This window comes from Pristiophorus japonicus, chromosome 23, assembly GCF_044704955.1.
Source record: "Pristiophorus japonicus isolate sPriJap1 chromosome 23, sPriJap1.hap1, whole genome shotgun sequence".
In the NCBI taxonomy this organism is placed as follows: domain Eukaryota; kingdom Metazoa; phylum Chordata; class Chondrichthyes; family Pristiophoridae; genus Pristiophorus; species Pristiophorus japonicus.
In genome coordinates, this window is record NC_091999.1 from 5,180,104 (window position 1) to 5,205,023 (window position 24,920).

Consider the following 24,920-nt stretch of genomic DNA (forward strand, 5'->3'; position numbering starts at 1 on the left):
CACTGAGAGACTGGGACACTGAGAGACTGGGACACTGAGAGACTGGGACACTGAGAGACTGGGACACTGAGAGACTGGGACACTGAGAGACTGAGACTGGGACACTGAGAGACTGAGACTGGGACACTGAGAGACTGAGACTGGGACACTGAGAGACTGGGACACTGAGAGACTGGGACACTGAGAGACTGGGACACTGAGAGACTGGGACACTGAGAGACTGGGACACTGAGAGACTGGGACACTGAGAGACTGGGACACTGAGAGACTGGGACACTGAGAGACTGGGACACTGAGAGACTGGGACACTGAGAGACTGGGACACTGAGAGACTGGGACACTGAGAGACTGGGACACTGAGAGACTGGGACACTGAGAGACTGGGACACTGAGAGACTGAGACTGGGACACTGAGAGACTGGGACACTGAGAGACTGGGACACTGAGAGACTGGGACACTGAGAGACTGGGACACTGAGAGACTGGGACACTGAGAGACTGGGACACTGAGAGACTGGGACACTGAGAGACTGGGACACTGAGAGACTGGGACACTGAGAGACTGGGACACTGAGAGACTGGGACACTGAGAGACTGGGACACTGAGAGACTGGGACACTGAGAGACTGGGACACTGAGAGACTGGGACACTGAGAGACTGGGACACTGAGAGACTGGGACACTGAGAGACTGGGACACTGAGAGACTGGGACACTGAGAGACTGGGACACTGAGAGACTGGGACACTGAGAGACTGGGACACTGAGAGACTGGGACACTGAGAGACTGGGACACTGAGAGACTGGGACACTGAGAGACTGGGACACTGAGAGACTGGGACACTGAGAGACTGGGACACTGAGAGACTGGGACACTGAGAGACTGGGACACTGAGAGACTGGGAGACTGAGAGACTGGGAGACTGAGAGACTGGGAGACTGAGAGACTGGGAGACTGAGAGACTGGGAGACTGAGAGACTGGGAGACTGGGAGACTGGGAGACTGGGAGACTGAGAGACTGAGAGACTGAGAGACTGGGAGACTGAGAGACTGGGAGACTGGGAGACTGAGAGACTGGGAGACTGGGAGACTGGGAGACTGGGAGACTGAGAGACTGAGAGACTGAGAGACTGGGACACTGAGAGACTGGGACACTGAGAGACTGGGACACTGAGAGACTGGGACACTGAGAGACTGGGACACTGAGAGACTGGGACACTGAGAGACTGGGACACTGAGAGACTGGGACACTGAGAGACTGGGACACCGAGAGACTGGGACACCGAGAGACTGGGACACCGAGAGACTGGGACACCGAGAGACTGGGACACCGAGAGACTGGGACACCGAGAGACTGGGACACCGAGAGACTGGGACACCGAGAGACTGGGACACCGAGAGACTGGGACACCGAGAGACTGGGACACCGAGAGACTGGGACACCGAGAGACTGGGACACCGAGAGACTGGGACACCGAGAGACTGGGACACCGAGAGACTGGGACACTGAGAGACTGGGACACTGAGAGACTGGGACACTGAGAGACAGGGACACTGAGAGACAGGGACACTGAGAGACAGGGACACTGAGAGACTGGGACACTGAGAGACTGGGACACTGAGAGACTGGGACACTGAGAGACTGGGACACTGAGAGACTGGGACACTGAGAGACTGGGACACTGAGAGACTGGGACACTGAGAGACTGGGACACTGAGAGACTGGGACACTGAGAGACTGGGACACTGAGAGACTGGGACACTGAGAGACTGGGACACTGAGAGACTGGGACACTGAGAGACTGGGACACTGGGACACTGGGACACTGGGACACTGGGACACTGAGAGACTAGAACACTGGGAGACTGGGAGACTGGGAGACTGGGAGACTGGGACACAGAGAAAGATGAGAGACTGAGACACGGTGAGACTGGGAGACTGAGAGACTGGGAGACTGAGACTGAGAGACTGGGAGACTGGGACACTGAGAGACTAGAACACTGAGAGACTGGGAGACTGACAGACTGACAGACTGACAGACTGACAGACTGAGAGACTGGGAGACTGAGAGACTGGGAGACTGAGAGACTGGGAGACTGGGAGACTGGGAGACTGGGAGACTGAGAGACTGGGAGACTGGGAGACTGGGAGACTGGGAGACTGGGAGACTGGGAGACTGGGAGACTGGGAGACTGAGAGACTGAGAGACTGGGAGACTGAGAGACTGGGAGACTGAGAGACTGGGAGACTGAGAGACTGGGAGACTGAGAGACTGGGAGACTGAGAGACTGGGAGACTGAGAGACTGGGAGACTGAGAGACTGGGAGACTGAGAGACTGGGAGACTGAGAGACTGGGAGACTGAGAGACTGGGAGACTGAGAGACTGGGAGACTGGGAGACTGAGAGACTGGGAGACTGAGAGACTGGGAGACTGAGAGACTGGGAGACTGAGAGACTGGGAGACTGGGAGACTGAGAGACTGAGAGACTGAGAGACTGGGAGACTGGGAGACTGGGAGACTGGGACACAGAGAAAGATGAGAGACTGAGACACGGTGAGACTGAGAGACTGAGAGACTGAGAGACTGGGAGACTGGGAGACTGGGAGACTGAGAGACTGGGAGACTGAGAGACTGGGAGACTGAGAGACTGGGAGACTGGGAGACTGAGAGACTGGGAGACTGGGAGACTGAGAGACTGGGAGACTGAGAGACTGGGAGACTGAGAGACTGGGAGACTGGGAGACTGAGAGACTGGGAGACTGAGAGACTGGGAGACTGAGAGACTGGGAGACTGAGAGACTGGGAGACTGAGAGACTGGGAGACTGAGAGACTGGGAGACTGAGAGACTGGGAGACTGAGAGACTGGGAGACTGAGAGACTGGGAGACTGAGAGACTGAGAGACTGGGAGACTGAGAGACTGGGAGACTGAGAGACTGGGAGACTGAGAGACTGGGAGACTGAGAGACTGGGAGACTGAGAGACTGGGAGACTGAGAGACTGGGAGACTGAGAGACTGGGAGACTGAGAGACTGGGAGACTGAGAGACTGGGAGACTGAGAGACTGGGAGACTGAGAGACTGGGAGACTGAGAGACTGGGAGACTGAGAGACTGGGAGACTGGGAGACTGAGAGACTGGGAGACTGAGAGACTGGGAGACTGAGAGACTGGGAGACTGGGAGACTGAGAGACTGGGAGACTGAGAGACTGGGAGACTGAGAGACTGGGAGACTGAGAGACTGGGAGACTGGGAGACTGGGAGACTGGGACACAGAGAAAGATGAGAGACTGAGACACGGTGAGACTGGGAGACTGAGAGACTGGGAGACTGAGAGACTGGGAGACTGGGAGACTGGGAGACTGGGAGACTGAGAGACTGGGAGACTGGGAGACTGGGAGACTGGGAGACTGGGAGACTGAGAGACTGAGAGACTGGGAGACTGAGAGACTGGGAGACTGAGAGACTGGGAGACTGAGAGACTGGGAGACTGAGAGACTGGGAGACTGAGAGACTGGGAGACTGAGAGACTGGGAGACTGAGAGACTGGGAGACTGAGAGACTGGGAGACTGGGAGACTGAGAGACTGGGAGACTGAGAGACTGGGAGACTGAGAGACTGGGAGACTGAGAGACTGGGAGACTGAGAGACTGGGAGACTGAGAGACTGGGAGACTGAGAGACTGGGAGACTGAGAGACTGGGAGACTGAGAGACTGGGAGACTGAGAGACTGGGAGACTGAGAGACTGGGAGACTGAGAGACTGAGAGACTGGGAGACTGAGAGACTGGGAGACTGAGAGACTGGGAGACTGAGAGACTGGGAGACTGAGAGACTGGGAGACTGAGAGACTGAGAGACTGGGAGACTGGGAGACTGGGAGACTGAGAGACTGGGAGACTGAGAGACTGGGAGACTGAGAGACTGGGAGACTGAGAGACTGGGAGACTGAGAGACTGGGAGACTGAGAGACTGGGAGACTGAGAGACTGGGAGACTGAGAGACTGGGAGACTGAGAGACTGGGAGACTGAGAGACTGGGAGACTGAGAGACTGGGAGACTGAGAGACTGGGAGACTGAGAGACTGGGAGACTGAGAGACTGGGAGACTGAGAGACTGGGAGACTGGGAGACTGGGAGACTGGGAGACTGAGAGACTGAGAGACTGAGAGACTGAGAGACTGAGAGACTGAGAGACTGAGAGACTGAGAGACTGAGAGACTGAGAGACTGAGAGACTGGGACACTGGGACACTGGGACACTGGGACACTGGGACACTGGGACACTGGGACACTGGGACACTGAGAGACTGGGACACTGAGAGACTGGGACACTGAGAGACTGGGACACTGAGAGACTGGGAGACTGGGACTGAGAGACTGGGAGACTGAGAGACTGGGAGACTGAGAGACTGAGAGACTGAGAGACTGGGACACTGAGAGACTGGGACACTGAGAGACTGGGACACTGGGAGACTGGGACACTGAGAGACTGGGAGACTGGGACACTGAGAGACTAGAACACTGAGAGACTGAGAGACTGGGAGACTGAGAGACTGGGAGACTGAGAGACTGAGAGACTGAGAGACTGGGACACTGGGAGACTGGGACACTGGGAGACTGGGACACTGAGAGACTGGGACACTGAGAGACTGGGACACTGGGACACTGAGAGACTGAGAGACTGAGAGACTGGGACACTGGGAGACTGGGACACTGAGAGACTGGGAGACTGGGACACTGAGAGACTAGAACACTGAGAGACTGAGAGACTGGGAGACTGAGAGACTGGGAGACTGAGAGACTGAGAGACTGAGAGACTGGGACACTGGGAGACTGGGACACTGAGAGACTGGGACACTGAGAGACTGGGACACTGAGAGACTGGGACACTGAGAGACTGGGACACTGAGAGACTGGGACACTGAGAGACTGGGACACTGAGAGACTGGGACACTGAGAGACTGGGACACTGAGAGACTGGGACACTGAGAGACTGAGACTGGGACACTGAGAGACTGAGACTGGGACACTGGGACACTGAGAGACTGGGACACTGAGAGACTGGGACACTGAGAGACTGGGACACTGAGAGACTGGGACACTGAGAGACTGGGACACTGAGAGACTGGGACACTGAGAGACTGGGACACTGAGAGACTGGGACACTGAGAGACTGGGACACTGAGAGACTGGGACACTGAGAGACTGGGACACTGAGAGACTGAGACTGGGACACTGAGAGACTGAGACTGGGACACTGAGAGACTGAGACTGGGACACTGAGAGCCTGGGCGACTGGGACACTGAGCGACTGGGACACTGAGAGACTGGGCCACTGAGACACTGAGACTGGGCCACTGAGGGACTGAGACTGGGCCACTGAGGGACTGAGACTGGGCCACTGAGGGACTGAGACTGGGCCACTGAGGGACTGAGACTGGGCCACTGAGGGACTGGGAGACGGGGACACGGAGACACAGGGAGAGACTGGGACACAGGGAGAGACTGGGACACGGAGACACATTCTCCCTGCATCTACACTGTCGAGCCCTGTAAGAATTTTAGATGTTTCAATAACCTTCATCCCCTCTGGTGCTAGATTTGACCCGGGCTTCCCAGGTTTGCCAACTCCCACGATTCCATAGTGACAGACATGACAGAGAAGTCCTGCTACAACTGTACAGGGTATTGGTGAGGCCACACCTGGAGTACTGCGTACAGTATTGGTCTCCGTATTTAAGGAAGGATACACTTGCATTGGAGGCAGTTCAGAGAAGGTTCACTCGGTTGATTACGGAGATGAGGGGGTTGACTTATGAGGAAACGTTGAGTTGGTTGGGCCTCTACTCATTGGAGTTTAGAAGAATGAGAGGTGATCTTATTGAAACTTATAATGAATGAGGGGCTCGACAAGGTGGATGCAGAGTGGATATTTCCACTCAGGGGAATCTAGAACTAGGGGGCATAGTCTCAGAATAAAGGGCCGCCCATTTAAAACTGAGATGAGGAGGAATTTCTTCTCTCAGAGGGTTGTAAATCTGTGGAATTCTCTGCCCCAGAGAGCTGTGGAGGGCTGGGTCATTGAATGTATTTAAGGTGGAGATAGACAGATTTTTGAGCGATAAGGGAGTGAAGGGTTATGGGGAGCGGGCGGGGAAGTGGAGCTGAGCCCATGATCGGATCAGCCATGATCGTATTGAATGGCGGAGCAGGCTCGAGGGGCCGAATGGCCGACTCCTGCTCCTATTATGTTGTTATTTCAGTGAAATAAACCTTCACTTGCGATCTCATGATGGAATGCTTAACTCTTGGGAAATTACAGCGATTTGCCCATGCATGGTAAAAATATACCCGATTCGTGCATTGTTATTTTTTTCGTTCCTGGGATGTGGGCGTCGCTGGCAAGGCCCCCCGGCATTTATCGCCCATCCCTAATTGCCCCTGGAGAAGGTGGTGGTGAGCCCCCTTCTTGAACCGCTGCAGTCCGTGTGGTGAAGGTGCTCCCACAGTGCTGTTAGGGAGGGAGTTCCAGGATTGTGACCCAGTGACGATGAAGGAACGGCCGATATATTCCCAAGTCGAGGGATGGTGTGTGTGACCGGGAGGGGAACGTGGAGGTGGTGGTGTTCCCATGGACCTGCTGCCCTCGTCCTTCTAGGTGGTAGAGGTCGCGGGTTTGGGAGGTGCTGCCGAAGAAGCCTTGGCGAGTTGCCGCGGTGCATCTTGTAGACGGTGCACACTGCAGCCAGGGGGTGCCGGTGGTGGAGGGAGTGAGTGTTGAAGGTGGTGGGTAGCGTGTCGATCGAGCGGGGCTGCTTTGTCCTGGATGGTGTCGAGCTTCTCGAGTGTTGTTGGAGCTGCAACTCACCCAGGCAAGTGGGGAGTGTTCCATCACACTCCTGACTTGTGTCTTGCAGATGGCGGAAAGGCTTTGGGGAGTCAGGAGGAGAGACACTCGCCACAGAATACCCAGCCTCTGACCTGCTCTTGTTGCCACAGTATTTATGTGGCTGGTCCAGTTAGGTTTCTGGTCAACGGTGACCCCCCAGGATGTTGATGGCGGGGGATTCGGGCGATGGTAATGTCAAGGGGCGGTGGTTAGACTCTCGCTTGTTGGAAGCAATCGTTGCCTGGCACTTGTGTGGCACGAATGTTACTTGCCACTTACCAGTGCGGGAAAGAATAAGATGTTTGCGCTCGCGCAAAAGCACGGCAATCGGTCGCTCACCCGGTCAGTCGTTTGTCTGGTAGTTGCAAAGCAGTCTAAGTCAGATATCCAGGCCAAAGCTTCCGGTGTAACAGCGTGGATATCTTAAGAATGTAACACAAGAATTAGGAGCAGGAGTCGGCCATTCGGCTCCTCGAGCCTGCTCCGCCATCCAACGAGATCACGGCTGCGTTTAGAAGAATGAGGGGTGATCTCAGTGAAAGATACAAGATTCTGAAGGGGATTGACAGGGTAGATGCAGGGTGGGTGTTTCCCCTCCCCCCTCCCCCCCCCGGGCTGGAGTGACTCGAACCAGGGGGTCACAGTCTCAGGATAAGGGGTCGGCCATTTCAGACTGAGATGAGGAATTCCTTCACTCAGAGGGTTGTGAATCTTTGGAATTGTCTGCCCCAGGGGGCTCTGGAGGCTGAGTCTCTGAATATATTCAAGGCCGAGATAGACTTTTGGAGTCTCGTGGGTTATGGAGATCGGGCGGGAGAGTGGAGTTGAGGTCGAAGATCAGCCACGATCGTATTGAATGGCGGAGCAGGCTCGAGGGGCCGAATGGCCGACTCCTGCTCCTAATTCTTATGTTCCTGTCCGGGAGCAAGGGTCGCGCGATGCGCTTCCTGTCCGGGAGCAAGGGTCGCGCGGTGCGCTTCCTGTCCGGGAGCAAGGGTCGCGCGGTGCGCTTCCTGTCCGGGAGCAAGGGTCGCGCGGTGCGCTTCCTGTCCGGGAGCAAGGGTCGCGCGGTGCGCTTCCTGTCCGCGAGCAAGGGTCGCGCGGTGCGCTTCCTGTCCGGGAGCAAGGGTCGCGCGGTGCGCTTCCTGTCCGGGAGCAAGGGTCGCGCGGTGCGCTTCCTGTCCGGGAGCAAGGGTCGCGGAACGCGCTTGCTGTCCGGGAGCAAGGGTCGCGCGGTGCGCTTCCTGTCCGGGAGCAAGGGTCGCGGAACGCGCTTCCTGTCCGGGAGCAAGGGTCGCGCGGTGCGCTTCCTGTCCGGGAGCAAGGGTCGCGCGGTGCGCTTCCTGTCCGGGAGCAAGGGTCGCGCGGTGCGCTTCCTGTCCGGGAGCAAGGGTCGCGCGGTGCGCTTCCTGTCCGGGAGCAAGGGTCGCGCGGTGCGCTTCCTGTCCGGGAGCAAGGGTCGCGCGGTGCGCTTCCTGTCCGGGAGCAAGGGTCGCGCGGTGCGCTTCCTGTCCGGGAGCAAGGGTCGCGCGGTGCGCTTCCTGTCCGGGAGCAAGGGTCGCGGAACGCGCTTGCTGTCCGGGAGCAAGGGTCACCGTGAGGCGGTGGGTTGGTGATACGGGGTCCCAGAGGGTGAACGATCAGGGCCAGACCCTCCGCGCCCTCCCCTGCCACTCCTGACCTGTGTTTGCTCTCTGCTTTCAGCGTTGCTGGGACATCGCCTTGGGCCCACTGAAACAGGTGCCCATGAATCTCTTCATCATGTACATGGCCGGCAACACCATCTCCATCTTCCCCATCATGATGGTGTGCATGATGGCCTGGAGACCCATACAGGCCCTGATGTCCATGTCGGCAAGTGAGTACCACACTGCATTTCCAGCACCGAAACAGGCCCTTCCGCCCAACGAGTCCGTGCCGGGCGTTTGTGCTCCACACCAGCCTCTTCCCACCCCTCTCCACCTCACCCATTCAGCGTATTCCCTCTGTACCTTCCTCCCTCATGTGCTCATCTAGCTTCCCCTTAAATGCAGCTACACTCTTCGCCTCAACCACTCCTTGCGGTTACAGCAACAACAGCTTGCATTTATATAGCACCTGTAACGTAGGAGACAGAACGTGCACAGGAGGAGCGTTATCAAGCAAAGTCTGACACCGAGCCACATAAGGTGATATTAAAAGGTTGGCCAAAGAGGTAGGCTATACGGTTGTACAGGGTATTGGTGAGGCCACACCTGGAATACTGCGTGCAGTTTTGGTTTCCATACTTACTAAAGGATATACTTTGGAGGCAGTTCAGAGAAGGTTCATTGACACATAGAAAATAGGTGCAGGAGTAGGCCATTCGGCCCTTCGAGCCTGCACCGCCATTCAATGAGTTCATAGTTGAACAATGCAACTTCAGTACCCCATTCCTGCTTTCTCGCCATACCCCTTGATCCCCCGAGTAGTAAGGACTACATCTAACTCCTTTTTGAATATATTTAGTGAATTGGCCTCAGCAACTTTCTGTGGTAGAGAATTCCACAGGTTCACCACTCTCTGGGTGAAGAAGTTTCTCCTCATCTCGATCCTAAATGGCTTACTCCTTATCCTTAGACTGTGACCCCTGGTTCTGGACTTCCCCAACATTGGGAACATTCTTCCTGCATCTAACCTGCCTAAACCCGTCAGAATTTTAAACGTTTCTATGAGATCCCCTCTCATTCTTCTGAACTCCAGTGAATACAAGCCCAGTTGATCCAGTCTTTCTTGATATGTCAGTCCCGCCAAAAGTCCCGCCATCCCGGGAATCAGTCTGGTGAATCTTCGCTGCACTCCCTCAATAGCAAGAATGTCCTTCCTCAGGTTAGGAGACCAAAACTGCACACAATACTCCAGGTGTGGCCTCACTCGGTTGATTCCGGAGATGAGGGGGTTTGACTTATGAGGAAAGGTTGAGTAGGTTGGGCCTCTACTCATTGGAATTCAGAAGAATGAGAGGTGATCTTATTGAAACGTATCAGATTATGAGGGGGCTTGACAAGGTGGATGCAGAGAGGATGTTTCCACTGATGGGGGAGACTAGAACTAGGGGACATGGTCTTAGAATAAGGGGCCGCCCATTTAAAACTGAGATGAGGAGGAATTTCTTCTCTCAGAGGGTTGTAAATCTGTGGAACTCTCTGCCCCAGAGAGCTGTGGAGGCTGGGTCATTGAATATATTTAAGACAGAGATAGACAGATTTTTGAGCGATAAGGGAGTGAAGGGTTATGGGGAGCGGGCGGGGAAGTGGAGCTGAGTCCATGATCGGATCAGCCATGATCGTATTGAATGGCGGAGCAGGCTCGAGGGGCCGAATGGCCGACTCCTGCTCCTGTTTCTTATGTTCTCATTTATGTAAGGAACATCTTGAAGGAGGAGTGAAAGACGGAGAGGTTTAGAACTTAAGAAATAGGAGCAGGAGTAGGTCCTGCGGCCCTCGGGCCCGCTCTGCCATTCAGTAAGATCACGGCTGGTCTTCTATATCAAGTCCATTTTCCCACCCGATCTCTACATCCCTCGCTTCCCCTCGACTCCAAAAATCTTATCACTCTCAGCCTTGAATATATTCAGAGACTCGGCATCCCACAGCCCTCTGGGGCAGAGAATTCCAAAGATTCACCGCCCTCTGAGTGAAGCCCCCATTCCAGAGACTCGAGCCCCGTACTGGCACCAGGGCCAACACTCCTGGTGCCAGTACTGAGGGAGCGCTGCGCTGTCAGAGGTGCTGTCTTTCGGGTGAGACGCGACACTGAGCCGCATAAGTAGAAATTAGGGCAGGTGATGAAAAGCTTGGTCAAAGAGGTAGGTTTTAAGGAGCGTCTTGAAGGAGGAGAGAGGCGGAGAGGTTTAGGGAGGGAGTTCCAGAGCTTGGGGCCCAGGCAACAGAAGGCACGGCCACCGATGGTGGAGCGATTATAATCAGGGATGGTCAGGGGGGAAGAATTAGAGGAGCGCAGACATCTCTGGGGGTAGTGGGGTGTGGGGGGGGGTTGTGGGGCTGGAGGAGATTACAGAGATAGGGAGGGGGCGAGGGCCATGGAGGGATTTGTAAACAAGGATGAGAATTTTGAAATCGAGGCGTTGCTTAACCGGGAGCCAATGTAGGTCAGCGAGCACAGGGGGTGATGGGTGAGTGGGACTTGGTGCTAGTTAGGACACGGGGCAGCGAGCTCAGGGGGTGATGGGTGAGTGGGACTTGGTGCTAGTTAGGACACAGGGCAGCGAGCACAGGGGGCGATGGGTCAGCGGGACTTGGTGCTAGTTAGGACACGAGGCAGCGAGCACAGGGGGTGATGGGTGAGCGGGACTTGGTGCGAGTTAGGACGCGGGGGCAGCGAGCACGGGGTGATGGGTGAGCGGGACTTGGTGCTAGTTAGGACACGGGGCAGCAAGCACAGTGGGTGATGGGTGAGCGGGACTCGGTGCGAGTTAGGACATGGGGGCAGTGAGCACAGGGGATGATGGGTGAGTGGAACTCGGTGCGAGTTAGGACATTGGGCAGCGAGCACAGGGGGTGATGGGTGAGCGGGACTCGGTGCGAGTTAGGACACGGAGCAGCGAGCACAGGGGATGATGGGTGAGTGGAACTCGGTGCGAGTTAGGACACAGGGCAGCGAGCACAGGGGGTGATGGGTGAGCGGGACTTGGTGCGAGTTAGGACACGGGGCAGCCGAGTTTTGGGATCAGCTCGAGTTTACTTGGGTTGAATGTGGGAGGCCAGTCAGGAATGCGTTGGAATAGTCAAGTCTCGAGGTAACAAAGATGTGGATGAGGCCTTCAGAGCGGACGGCACCTCTGACCGTGCAACGCTCCCTCGGGACTGGCGCTGGAGTTAAGCGGGGTGTGTCCCCGATTGGAGAGAGGTTTAGAGCGGGGGTGCCCCATATTTGGTGGACACACACGCTCCCTGCAAAGGTCACAGCCGAAACCCAAGTCGATACCGACCTACCCAGCTTAGCAAAACAGAACGATTGGTCACTGGATCAGCCCTGGCAATCTCCCCGCCCCCCCCCCTCTCCCCCCCCCCCCCATTTAATGCTGCTCTCTCTCTCTCTCTGCATAAGAGCATAAGAATTCGGAGCAGGAGTCGGCTATTCGGCCCCTCGAGCCTGCTCCGCCATTCAGTGAGGTCCTGGCTGATTGCCGACCTCTTAACACTTTCCTGCAATGTCCCCATGTCCCTTGATTCCCTAATATCCAAAAATCTATCGACCCCAGCCTTGAATATGCTCAACGGTCCTCTGGGTTAGAGAATTGCCAAAATTCACAATCATCTAAGTGAAGGTATTTCTCCCCTCAATCTTCAATGGCCGACCCATTATCTTAAGACTGTGCCCCGCCCCCCGGTACTAGACTCTCCCAACCAGGAGAAACAGCCTCTCAGCATCTACCCTGTCAAGCCTTTTGTACGTTTCAATGTGATCACCTCTCATTCTTGTAAACTCTAGCGAGTATAGGCCCAGTCTACTCGATCTCTCCTCCCAGGAATCAGTCGGGTGAACATTTGTTGCAGCCCCCTCTAAGGCAAGTGAATCCTTCCTTGGGTAAGGAGCCCAATACTGTGCACAGTACTCCAGGTGTGGTCTCACCAAAGCCCTATATAATTGCACCAAGGCTTCCTCACTCTTAAACTCCAACCTCCCTTGCAATAATGGCTAACAGACGAGAAAATGTGATTCATTTTGCATCCAATTGTCACCCTTCCCTCACATGGTCCATCTCTGACTGTTCCTTTCCCTTCCACAACTTTTGTGTCTCCCATTTCTGAGGATAGACTATTGACAAACATTCACTGCCTCCCACAGCCAGCTGGACTACGCTTCCTCCCACCCCCCCCTGCTTCCTGTAAGGACTCCATTCCGTTCCCCCAGTTTCTCCGTCTCCAGTCGTATCTGCTCTGACGCCGCCGCCATCTTCCTTTTTCCTCATCCGAGGATTCCCCTCCGCCGTGGTTAACGTGGCCCTCGAGCGTGTCCGTTCTGTTTCCCGCACCATTCTGCTCTCGCCCCTTTTCCCCCTCCCAGGACCACAGTGGGGTTCCCCCTCGTGCTCACCTTTCACCCCCACCTTCAACGGATCGTCCTGCGCCATTTCCGCCACCTCCAGCGCGATCCCACCGCCCAATCACACCTTCCCCCTCCCCGCTCAGCGTTCCGAAGGGACCTCTCCCTCCGCGACACCCGGGCCCATTCCGCCAGTCACCCACCCCCCCCCCCCAGCGCCCCCTCCCCTTCCCACGGCACCTTCCCGGGCAAGCGCAGGAGATGCAACACCTGCCCCTTTTACCCCCCCCTCCCCTCCCTTCCCACTGTCCAGGGCCCCAGACACTCCACACCGATTTACTTGTAACTTCTTGCAATGCAGCATACTGTATTCGCTGCTCACGGTGTGGTCTCCTCTACATTGGGGGGAGACCAGGCGCAGACTGGGGTGACCGCTTTGCGGAAACACCTCCGCTCAGTCCGCAAGTGCGACCCCCGAGCTTCCGGTCCCCTGTCCCTTTTAATTCTCCGCTCCTCTCCCGCTCTGACCTCTCCGTCCTCGGCCTCCTGCGCCGTCCCAACGGAGCTCAACGCAAGCTCGAGCAACAGCGCCTCGCCTTTCGTTTAGGCCCTTCACAGCCTCCCGCTCTCAAACACCGAGTTCAACAATTTCAGAGCGTAACTGCTGCCCCTATTTTTTTTTCTTCTCTGGTTTTTTTTTTTTCCTCTCTCCCACGGCAGCTGTTGATGATCCACACCCGATCTGGTCTCACCTTTTGTTAACTTGTCCCGTGACCACGTCCTTTTGCCTTGCACCTCTCTCACTCTCTCCTGCCTTCCACCCTCTCGCAGACCCTCCCCCATCTCCCGGCCCCGACGCTTGCTTAAAATTCCTGTTGCGCCTCTCTGAACTTTTTCCAGTTCTGACAACGGGCGCTCACAGACCCAAAACGTTAGCTCTGTCGTTTTTCTCTCTCCACAGATGCTGCCTTGACCCGCTGAGTATTTCCAGCATTTTCAGTCTCTGTGGCTGGCGTAGTATTTGCCTTCCGAATTGCTTGCTGTACCTAGAATCATAGAAACTTACAGCACAGGGGCGGGCCCCTTCGGCCCTTCGGGGCTGTGCTGGCCCTTTGAAAGATCATCGTCATGGGCATTCCCTCGAAGCGAGGGTGACTTGCTTCCACGCCAAACAGGGACGAGTTCACAGGTGTTTCAATGAAGGACCTAATATTCCAGATCCCGAACTACATCCTGAAGGGTGGAAGATGCCTGTGGGTGGGTTTGTTTAACGTGGGGTGGCCGTTGTACACCAGCCACCACACGGGGCTTGACAGAGCGAGGGCCTTGGTCCAGGGGCAAGGGTTAACCAGGACGTCTGGAGACCAGTTCTGCTGCACGGACCCAGTGCCCACACACATATCGCACAGTGTGGGCTGGGCCCGTGCTGTCTCTGGGCCCCTCGGCTCTCCTGGGCCCCCGATCACGTCCCTCTCCTGGGCCCCCGATCACATCCCTCTCCTGGGCCCCCGATCACCTCCCTCTCCTGGGCCCCCGATCACGTCCCTCTCCTGGGCCCCCGATCACATCCCTCTCCTGGGCCCCCGATCACATCCCTCTCCTGGGCCCCCGATCACGTCCCTCTCCTGGGCCCCTCGCCTCTCCTGGGCCCCCGATCACATCCCTCTCCTGGGCCCCCGATCACATCCCTCTCCTGGGCCCCCGATCACATCCCTCTCCTGGGCCCCCGATCACCTCCCTCTCCTGGGCCCCCGATCACATCCCTCTCCTGGGGTCCCGATCACATCCCTCTCCTGGGCCCCCGATCACATCCCTCTCCTGGGGTCCCGATCACATCCCTCTCCTGGGCCCCCGATCACCTCCCTCTCTTGGGCCCCCGATCACATCCCTCTCCTGGGCCCCCGATCACACCCCTCTCCTGGGCCCCCGATCACATCCCTCTCCTGGGCCCCCGATCACATCCCTCTCCTGGGCCCCCGATCACATCCCTCTCCTGGGCCCCCGATCACGTCCCTCTCCTGGGCCCCTCGCCTCTCCTGGGCCCCCGATCACATCCCTCTCCTGGGCCCCCGATCACATCCCTCTCCTGGGCCCCCGATCACATCCCTCTCCTGGGCCCCCGATCACATCCCTCTCCTGGGCCCCCGATCACATCCCTCTCCTGGGCCCCTCGCCTCTCCTGGGCCCCCGATCACCTCCCTCTCCTGGGCCCCCGATCACGTCCCTCTCCTGGGCCCCCGATCACGTCCCTCTCCTGGGCCCCCGATCACCTCCCTCTCCTGGGCCCCCGATCACGTCCCTCTCCTGGGCCCCCGATCACGTCCCTCTCCTGGGCCCCCGATCACGTCCCTCTCCTGGGCCCCCGATCACGTCCCTCTCCTGGGCCCCCGATCACGTCCCTCTCCTGGGCCCCCGATCACATCCCTCTCCTGGGCCCCCGATCACATCCCTCTCCTGGGCCCCTCGTCTCTCCTGGGCCCCCGATCACATCCCTCTCCTGGGCCCCCGATCACATCCCTCTCCTGGGCCCCTCGCCTCTCCTGGGCCCCCGATCACATCCCTCTCCTGGGCCCCTCGCCTCTCCTGGGCCCCCGATCACATCCCTCTCCTGGGCCCCTCGCCTCTCCTGGGCCCCCGATCACATCCCTCTCCTGGGCCCCCGATCACATCCCTCTCCTGGGCCCCTCGCCTCTCCTGGGCCCCCGATCACATCCCTCTCCTGGGCCCCCGATCACATCCCTCTCCTGGGCCCCCGATCACCTCCCTCTCCTGGGCCCCCGATCACATCCCTCTCCTGGGCCCCTCGCCTCTCCTGGGCCCCCGATCACATCCCTCTCCTGGGCCCCTCGCCTCTCCTGGGCCCCCGATCACATCCCTCTCCTGGGCCCCCGATCACATCCCTCTCCTGGGCCCCCGATCACATCCCTCTCCTGGGCCCCGATCACCTCCCTCTCCTGGGCCCCCGATCACGTCCCTCTCCTGGGCCCCCGATCACATCCCTCTCCTGGGCCCCCGATCACGTCCCTCTCCTGGGCCCCCGATCACCTCCCTCTCCTGGGCCCCCGATCACATCCCTCTCCTGGGCCCCCGATCACATCCCTCTCCTGGGCCCCCGATCACCTCCCTCTCCTGGGGTCCCGATCACATCCCTCTCCTGGGCCCCCGATCACGTCCCTCTCCTGGGCCCCCGATCACGTCCCTCTCCTGGGCCCCCGATCACATCCCTCTCCTGGGCCCCCGATCACATCCCTCTCCTGGGCCCCCGATCACATCCCTCTCCTGGGCCCCCGATCACCTCCCTCTCCTGGGGTCCCGATCACATCCCTCTCCTGGGCCCCCGATCACGTCCCTCTCCTGGGCCCCCGATCACGTCCCTCTCCTGGGCCCCCGATCACATCCCTCTCCTGGGTCCCCGATCACCTCCCTCTCCTGGGCCCCCGATCACCTCCCTCTCCTGGGCCCCCGATCACCTCCCTCTCCTGGGCCCCCGATCACCTCCCTCTCCTGGGCCCCCGATCACGTCCCTCTCCTGGGCCCCCGATCACCTCCCTCTCCTGGGCCCCCGATCACATCCCTCTCCTGGGCCCCCGATCACATCCCTCTCCTGGGCCCCCGATCACATCCCTCTCCTGGTCCCCCGATCACATCCCTCTCCTGGGCCCCCGATCACATCCCTCTCCTGGGCCCCTCGCCTCTCCTGGGCCCCCGATCACATCCCTCTCCTGGGCCCCCGATCACATCCCTCTCCTGGGCCCCCGATCACGTCCTTCTCCTGGGCCCCCGATCACGTCCCTCTCCTGGGCCCCCGATCACATCCCTCTCCTGGGCCCCCGATCACATCCCTCTCCTGGGCCCCACGCCTCTCCTGGGCCCCCGATCACGTCCCTCTCCTGGGCCCCTGATCACATCCCTCTCCTGGGCCCCTCGCCTCTCCTGGGCCCCCGATCACATCCCTCTCCTGGGCCCCCGATCACATCCCTCTCCTGGGCCCCCGATCACATCCCTCTCCTGGGCCCCCGATCACGTCCTTCTCCTGGGCCCCCGATCACGTCCCTCTCCTGGGCCCCCGATCACATCCCTCTCCTGGGCCCCCGATCACATCCCTCTCCTGGGCCCCCGATCACATCCCTCTCCTGGGCCCCACGCCTCTCCTGGGCCCCCGATCACGTCCCTCTCCTGGGCCCCTGATCACATCCCTCTCCTGGGCCCCTGATCACATCCCTCTCCTGGGCCCCCGATCACATCCCACTCCTGGGCCCCCGATCACATCCCTCTCCTGGGCCCCCGATCACATCCCTCTCCTGGGCCCCCGATCACATCCCTCTCCTGGGCCCCCGATCACGTCCCTCTCCTGGGCCCCCGATCACGTCCCTCTCCTGGGCCCCTCGCCTCTCCTGGGCCCTCGCCTCTCCTGGGCCCCCGATCACGTCCCTCTCCTGGGCCTCTCGCCTCTCCTGGGCCCCTCGCCTCTCCTGGGCCCCTGATCACATCCCTCTCCTGGGCCCCCGATCACATCCCTCTCCTGGGCCCCCGATCACATCCCTCTCCTGGGCCCCCGATCACATCCCTCTCCTGGGCCCCCGATCACATCCCTCTCCTGGGCCCCCGATCACATCCCTCTCCTGGGCCCCTCGCCTCTCCTGGGCCCCCGATCACATCCCTCTCCTGGGCCCCCGATCACCTCCCTCTCCTGGGCCCCCGATCACATCCCTCTCCTGGGCCCCCGATCACATCCCTCTCCTGGGCCCCCGATCACGTCCCTCTCCTGGGCCCCTCGCCTCTCCTGGGCCCCCGATCACATCCCTCTCCTGGGCCCCTCGCCTCTCCTGGGCCCCCGATCACATCCCTCTCCTGGGCCCCTCGCCTCTCCTGGGCCCCCGATCACATCCCTCTCCTGGGCCCCCGATCACATCCCTCTCCTGGGCCCCTCGCCTCTCCTGGGCCCCCGATCACATCCCTCTCCTGGGCCCCCGATCACATCCCTCTCCTGGGCCCCCGATCACCTCCCTCTCCTGGGCCCCCGATCACATCCCTCTCCTGGGCCCCCGATCACCTCCCTCTCCTGGGCCCCCGATCACGTCCCTCTCCTGGGCCCCCGATCACCTCCCTCTCCTGGGCCCCCGATCACGTCCCTCTCCTGGGCCCCCGATCACGTCCCTCTCCTGGGCCCCCGATCACGTCCCTCTCCTGGGCCCCGATCACGTCCCTCTCCTGGGCCCCCGATCACCTCCCTCTCCTGGGCCCCTCGCCTCTCCTGGGCCCCGATCACGTTCCTCTCCTGGGCCCCCGATCACGTCCCTCTCCTGGGCCCCCGATCACGTTCCTCTCCTGGGCTCCTGATCACATCCCTCTTCTGGGCCCCGATCACCTCCCTCTCCTGGGCCCCCGATCACCTCCCTCTCCTGGGCCCCCGATCACCTCCCTCTCCTGGGCCCCTCGCCTCTCCTGGGCCCCGATCACGTTCCTCTCCTGGGCCCCCGATCACGTCCCTCTCCTGGGCCCCCGATCACGTTCCTCTCCTGGGCCCCCGATCACATCCCTCTCCTGGGCCCCCGATCACATCCCTCTCCTGGGCCCCCGATCACGTTCCTCTCCTGGGCCCCCGATCACATCCCTCTCCTGGGCCCCCGATCACATCCCTCTCCTGGGCCCCCGATCACCTCCCTCTCCTGGGCCCCCGATCACATCCCTCTCCTGGGCCCCTCGCCTCTCCTGGGCCCCCGATCACATCCCTCTCCTGGGCCCCCGATCACATCCCTCTCCTGGGCCCCTCGCCTCTCCTGGGCCCCCGATCACATCCCTCTCCTGGGCCCCCGATCACATCCCTCTCCTGGGCCCCCGATCACCTCCCTCTCCTGGGCCCCCGATCACATCCCTCTCCTGGGCCCCTCGCCTCTCCTGGGCCCCCGATCACATCCCTCTCCTGGGCCCCTCGCCTCTCCTGGGCCCCCGATCACATCCCTCTCCTGGGCCCCCGATCACATCCCTCTCCTGGGCCCCCGATCACATCCCTCTCCTGGGCCCCGATCACCTCCCTCTCCTGGGCCCCCGATCACGTCCCTCTCCTGGGCCCCCGATCACATCCCTCTCCTGGGCCCCCGATCACGTCCCTCTCCTGGGCCCCCGATCACCTCCCTCTCCTGGGCCCCTCGCCTCTCCTGGGCCCCCGATCACATCCCTCTCCTGGGGTCCCGATCACCTCCCTCTCCTGGGCCCCCGATCACATCCCTCTCCTGGGCCCCCGATCACGTCCCTCTCCTGGGCCCCCGATCACCTCCCTCTCCTGGGCCCCCGATCACATCCCTCTCCTGGGCCCCCGATCACATCCCTCTCCTGGGCCCCCGATCACCTCCCTCTCCTGGGGTCCCGATCACATCCCTCTCCTGGGCCCCCGATCACGTCCCTCTCCTGGGCCCCCGATCACATCCCTCTCCTGGGCCCCCGATCACATCCCTCTCCTGGGCCCCCGATCACATCCCTCTCCTGGGTCCCCGATCACCTCCCTCTCCTGGGCCCCCGATCACCTCCCTCTCCTGGGCCCCCGATCACGTCCCTCTCCTGGGCCCCCGATCACGTCCCTCTCCTGGGCCCCCGATCACGTCCCTCTCCTGGGCCCCCGATCACCTCCCTCTCCTGGGCCCCCGATCACATCCCTCTCCTGGGCCCCCGATCACATCCCTCTCCTGGGCCCCTCGCCTCTCCTGGGCCCCGATCACATCCCTCTCCTGGGCCCCTCGCCTCTCCTGGGCCCCCGATCATATCCCTCTCCTGGGCCCCCGATCACATCCCTCTCCTGGGCCCCTCGCCTCTCCTGGGCCCCGATCACATCCCTCTCCTGGGCCCCTCGCCTCTCCTGGGCCCCGATCACATCCCTCTCCTGGGCCCCTCGCCTCTCCTGGGCCCCGATCACATCCCTCTCCGAACTCTCGCCGCTCCTTCGCCCCGACCTCCCCCGCTCCTGCTGTACCTGCCCGCACTGCGACCTGGATTTGGGAGACGTCAAATCGAGTCGCTCTCTTCCAAGCAGCCGCCCCGGCCTGCTGATGGGTCTTGCAGGCCGGGACCCTGCCGATTTGCGGGCCGGGCCTCCGCGCGTTGCTCCCTCTAATGGCCCCGGCCGATATTTTTATGCCCCTAACCCTGCCAGTTCCTTATCCCCAAGCACCCGTCCAACTCCCTTCGAAAATGATTTATGGAATCCGTTCCCGCCACCATTTCAGGTCCCGACAACTCCTGGAGTCAAACACTTCTCCTCGTTGGTTATTGGTGATCATTATTGACCCACTCGCCCGAGGGAGCCGTTTTTCTCCATCTACTCATCTCCTCGTCTTCAACACCTCTGTCGGGTCACCTCTTAATTGTCCTAACTTTTCCCACCTCTCTTCATAACTGAAGTCTCTCATCCCGGGTAACATCCTGGTAAACCTCCTCTGTACACTTTCTAAGGCCTTTACACCTTTCCTCAAGTGTGGTGACCAGAATTGTCCGCCGTACTCCAGTGTCAGCCGTGGCTCAGTGAGCAGCACACTCGCCTCTGGGTCCGAAGGTCGTGGGTTCAAGTCCCACTCCAGGGACTCGAGCCCGTAAATCCAGGCCGACACTCCCAGTGCGGTGCTGAGGGAGCGCCGCACTGTCGGAGGGGCCGTCTTCCGGATGAGACGTTAAACCGAGGGGCCCCCGCCTGCTCTCTCAGGTGGACGTAAAAGATCCCACGGCCACTATTTGGAAGAAGAGCAGGGGGGGAGTTATCCCCGGTGTCCTGGGGCCAATATTTATCCCTCAATCACATTAAAAAAACAGATGATCTGGGTCATTATCACATCGCTGTGTGTGGGAGCTTGCTGTGCGCAAATTGGCGTTCCCCACAATACAACAGTGACTACACTCCGAAAAGTACTTCATTGGCTGTAAAGCGCTTTGGGACGTCTAGTGGTTGTGAAAGGCGCTATATAAATGCGAGTCTGTCTTTCTTTCTGGGGCCTAAGCAGCGATTTATGAAGTTCTGCCAAGATCTCTTTGCATGTCTATTCTATAAACCCAAGCAAACCATCTGCTTTTTTAAATGAACTGGCCTTCCCACCTTTAATAATTTGCCGATTATAGACACTGCGATCTCTCTCCTTGTCTACACTTTCCAGAATCGGAGCTGCACGATCCCTTTCTCTGATTCTGGACAAGAACAGCTCCAATTCCCCCCTCTGCATCGCAACACTTACCGCTCCCTCGCCCACTTAAAACACATTCTGCTTTTCTCCCCCCCCCCCCCCCCGCTCTCTCTTTCAGCCTTCAAGCTCCTGGAGAGTTCCAGCCAGCAGTGGCTGCAGGGCCTGGTCTACCTGATCGGTAACCTGGTCGGGTTGGCGCTGGCCGTCTACAAGTGCCAGTCGATGGGACTGCTGCCCACTCACGCCTCGGACTGGCTGGCGTTCATTGAGCCGCCCCAGGTGAGACCATCACTCGAGGGCACACGGGGGGCGGGAGGGGGGCGCATCGGGAGAGGAGGAGGCCGTTCAGCCCCTCGGGCCTGTTACACAGGAACAGGAGGAGGCCCATTCAGCCCCTCGGGCCTGTTACACAGGGACAGGAGGAGGCCCATTCAGCCCCTCGAGCCTGTTACACAGGAACAGGAGGAGGCCCATTCAGCCCCTCGGGCCTGTTACACAGGAACAGGAGGAGGCCCGTTCAGCCCCTCGGGCCTGTTACACAGGAACAGGAGGAGGCCCATTCAGCCCCTCGAGCCTGTTACACAGGAACAGGAGGAGGCCATTCAGCCCCTCGAGCCTGTTACACAGGAACAGGAGGAGGCCCATTCAGCCCCTCGGGCCTGTTACACAGGAACAGGAGGCCCATTCAGCCCCTCGAGCCTGTTACACAGGAACAGGAGGAGGCCCGTTCAGCCCCTCGAGCCTGTTACACAGGAACAGGAGGAGGCCCGTTCAGCCCCTCGGGCCTGTTACACAGGAACAGGAGGAGGCCCATTCAGCCCCTCGAGCCTGTTACACAGGAACAGGAGGAGGCCCATTCAGCCCCTCGAGCCTGTTACACAGGAACAGGAGGAGGCCCATTCAGCCCCTCGAGCCTGTTACACAGGAACAGGAGGAGGCCCATTCAGCCCCTCGAGCCTGTTACACAGGAACAGGAGGAGGCCCGTTCAGCCCCTCGGGCCTGTTACACAGGAACAGGAGGAGGCCCATTCAGCCCCTCGAGCCTGTTGGGAACAGGAGGAGGCCCATTCAGCCCCTCGGGCCTGTTACACAGGAACAGGAGGAGGCCCATTCAGCCCCTCAGGCCTGTTGGGAACAGGAAGAGGCCCATTCAGCCCCTCGAGCCTGTTACACAGGAACAGGAGGAGGCCCATTCAGCCCCTCGGGCCTGTTGGGAACAGGAGGAGGCCCATTCAGCCCCTCGGGCCTGTTGGGAACAGGAGGAGGCCCATTCAGCCCCTCGGGCCTGTTACACAGGAACAGGAGGAGGCCCATTCAGTCCCTCGGGCCTGTTACACAGGAACAGGAGGAGGCCCGTTCAGCCCCTCGAGCCTGTTACACAGGATCAGGAGGAGGCCATTCAGCCCCTCGAGCCTCTTACACAGGAACAGGAGGAGGCCCATTCAGCCCCTCGGGCCTGTTGGGAACAGGAGGAGGCCCATTCAGCTCCTCGGGCCTGTTACACAGGAACAGGAGGAGGCCCATTCAGCCCCTCGACCCTGTTACACAGGAACAGGAGGAGGCCCATTCAGCCCCTCGGGCCTGTTGGGAACAGGAGGAGGCCCATTCAGCCCCTCGAGCCTGTTACACAGGAACAGCAGGAGGCCTATTCAGCCCCTCAAGCCTGTTACACAGGAACAGCAGGAGGCCCATTCAGCCCCTCGGGCTTGTTACACAGGAACAGCAGGAGGCCCATTCAGCCCCTCGAGCCTGTTACACAGGATCAGGAGGAGGCCATTCAGCCCCTCGGGTCTGTTACACAGGAACAGGAGGAGGCCCATTCAGCCCCTCGAGCCTGTTACACAGGAACAGGAGGAGGCCCATTCAGCCCCTCGAGCCTGTTACACAGGAACAGGAGGAGGCCATTCAGCCCCTCGAGCCTGTTGCACAGGAACAGGAGGAGGCCATTCAGCCCCTTTGTGTTGTGACGTGGGCAATGTTTTGGGAATGTTTTTATGTTCTTTAGAGGTCCCCCCAGCCCCCCGAGGCGTCCCTCGGAGAGCTCCCGAGCCGGCTCTTTAGCTCGGGAGCTCAGTTAAAGGATGTTGCCGCAGCGGAAGTGGGCCCTTGGGTTGGCAGCAGCCTATAAATCCCCCCCCCCCCCCCCCGCCCCGTAAACTCCTTCAGTTGGGCAGGGACCGGGTGATTCGGGTAGCAGGAAGTTGTGGATTGTTGCAGTTCCATGTTTTGATCTTTAAGCCTGTCCGCGGGAGTGCGGCAACACGCGCCTCGTGATACTATTTTCACGTGTGATGCTTTCCGGTGTTGGTCCGTGAAAAGACTGAGCCTCCACAGCCCTCTGGGGCAGAGAATTCCAAAGATTCACCACCCTCCGAGTGAAGAAGTTTCTCCTCATCTCAGTCCGAAATGGCCGAGCCCTTATCCTGAGACTGTGTGACCCCCTGGTTCTAGACTCCCCAGCCCCGGGGGGAAACAACCTGTCGAGCCCTGTGAGAATGTTGTATGTTTCAATGAGATCACCTCTCATGCTTCTCAACTCTAGAGAATATCGGCCCAGTCTGCTCAATCTCTCCTCATAGGACAATCCCCCCCCGTCCCAGGAATCAGTCGGGTGAGGGTTGATCGTTTTATTACCTCCCCGCCATCATCATCATCATCGGCAGTCCCTCGAAGCGAGGATGACTTGCTTCCATGCCAAAAAGGGATGAGTTCACGGGTGTTTCAGTGAAGGATCCCGAACCACATGTTGGAAGGGTGGGCGATGCCTGTGGGTGGGTTTGTTTAACGTGGGGTGACCGTTGCACACCAGCCCACCACACGGGGCTTGACAGAGCGAGGCCCTTGGTCCAGTGGGCAAGGGTTGACCAGGACGACTGGAGACCAGCTCTGCTGCACGGACCTAGTGCGCACACACATCTCACACAGTGTGGGCTGGGCCCGTGCTGCCCCTAGGCCCCTCTCCTCTCCTGGGCCCCCGTTCACGTCCCTCTACGATCTCTCGCCGCTCCTTCGCCCCCCCCCCACCGACCTCGCAGCTCCTGTTGTACCTGCCCGCGTCCAATCACCGACCTGACCCTTGATGACGTCCAGTCTACTCCCACCATCGGAACAACGTAACACTTCCCTCGCCCGCCCCTCCGGTGGCCCCTCTGCGGCAGATTGTCAACGCGGTACCAAGTGAGGAGCAGTTTTGTTTTTTTAGATGTGGGGCCGTACCGAATACGGCCCCAAATCTGTTTCAGGCCCCCCCCACCCCCACCCAGTCCCTCACCAGACTGATTCCTGGGATGGGCGAGGAGAGATTGAGTCGACCAGACCTGTATTCTCCAGAGCTTGGAAGAACTGAGAGGTGATCTCATTGAAAAATCTCAAGATTCATAATCTTCTCGGTGAAGACAGTTCTCCTCCTCTCGGTCCTCGACAGTTGACCCCTTTTCCTGAGACTGTGACCCCTGGGTTCTAGACTCTCCAGCCCGGGGGGGGAAACAACCTCTCGGCATCTACCCTGTCAAGCCCTCTTAAGAGTCTTGTAAGATGCGAATCAGCCAGATCCACTCATTTATAGAATCATAGAAAACGTACACCACAGAAGGAGGCCATTCGGGCCATCATGTCCGTGCCGGTCGAAAAAGAGACACCCAACTTAATCCCACCTTCCAGCATTTTGACTCATCGCCCCTCTGAACCTTATACCGATTTCTTTAAATCTACGTCCCCTGGTTATTGACTCCTCTGTTGGCTGTTGAGGACTGAGCTGAGGAGAAATTGCTTCACTGAGAGGATTATGAATCTTGGCAGTTCTCTGCCCCAGAGGCTCAGCCGTTGAGTCTATTCAAGAG

At 59.4% G+C, this 24,920-nt stretch overlaps 1 protein-coding gene across 2 annotated transcripts in view; it reads left to right on the forward strand.

Moving 5' to 3' along the window:
- Nucleotides 1–24,920, forward strand: part of emc4 (ER membrane protein complex subunit 4) — a 58,923-nt gene that overhangs the window by 31,813 nt on the left and 2,190 nt on the right. For both annotated transcript variants that reach the window (XM_070866647.1, XM_070866648.1), the window contains exons 3-4: nt 8,594–8,747; nt 21,200–21,360. In XM_070866647.1, coding sequence (XP_070722748.1) covers nt 8,594–8,747; nt 21,200–21,360 — 315 coding nt within the window. The remainder of the gene's footprint in view (nt 1–8,593; nt 8,748–21,199; nt 21,361–24,920) is intronic.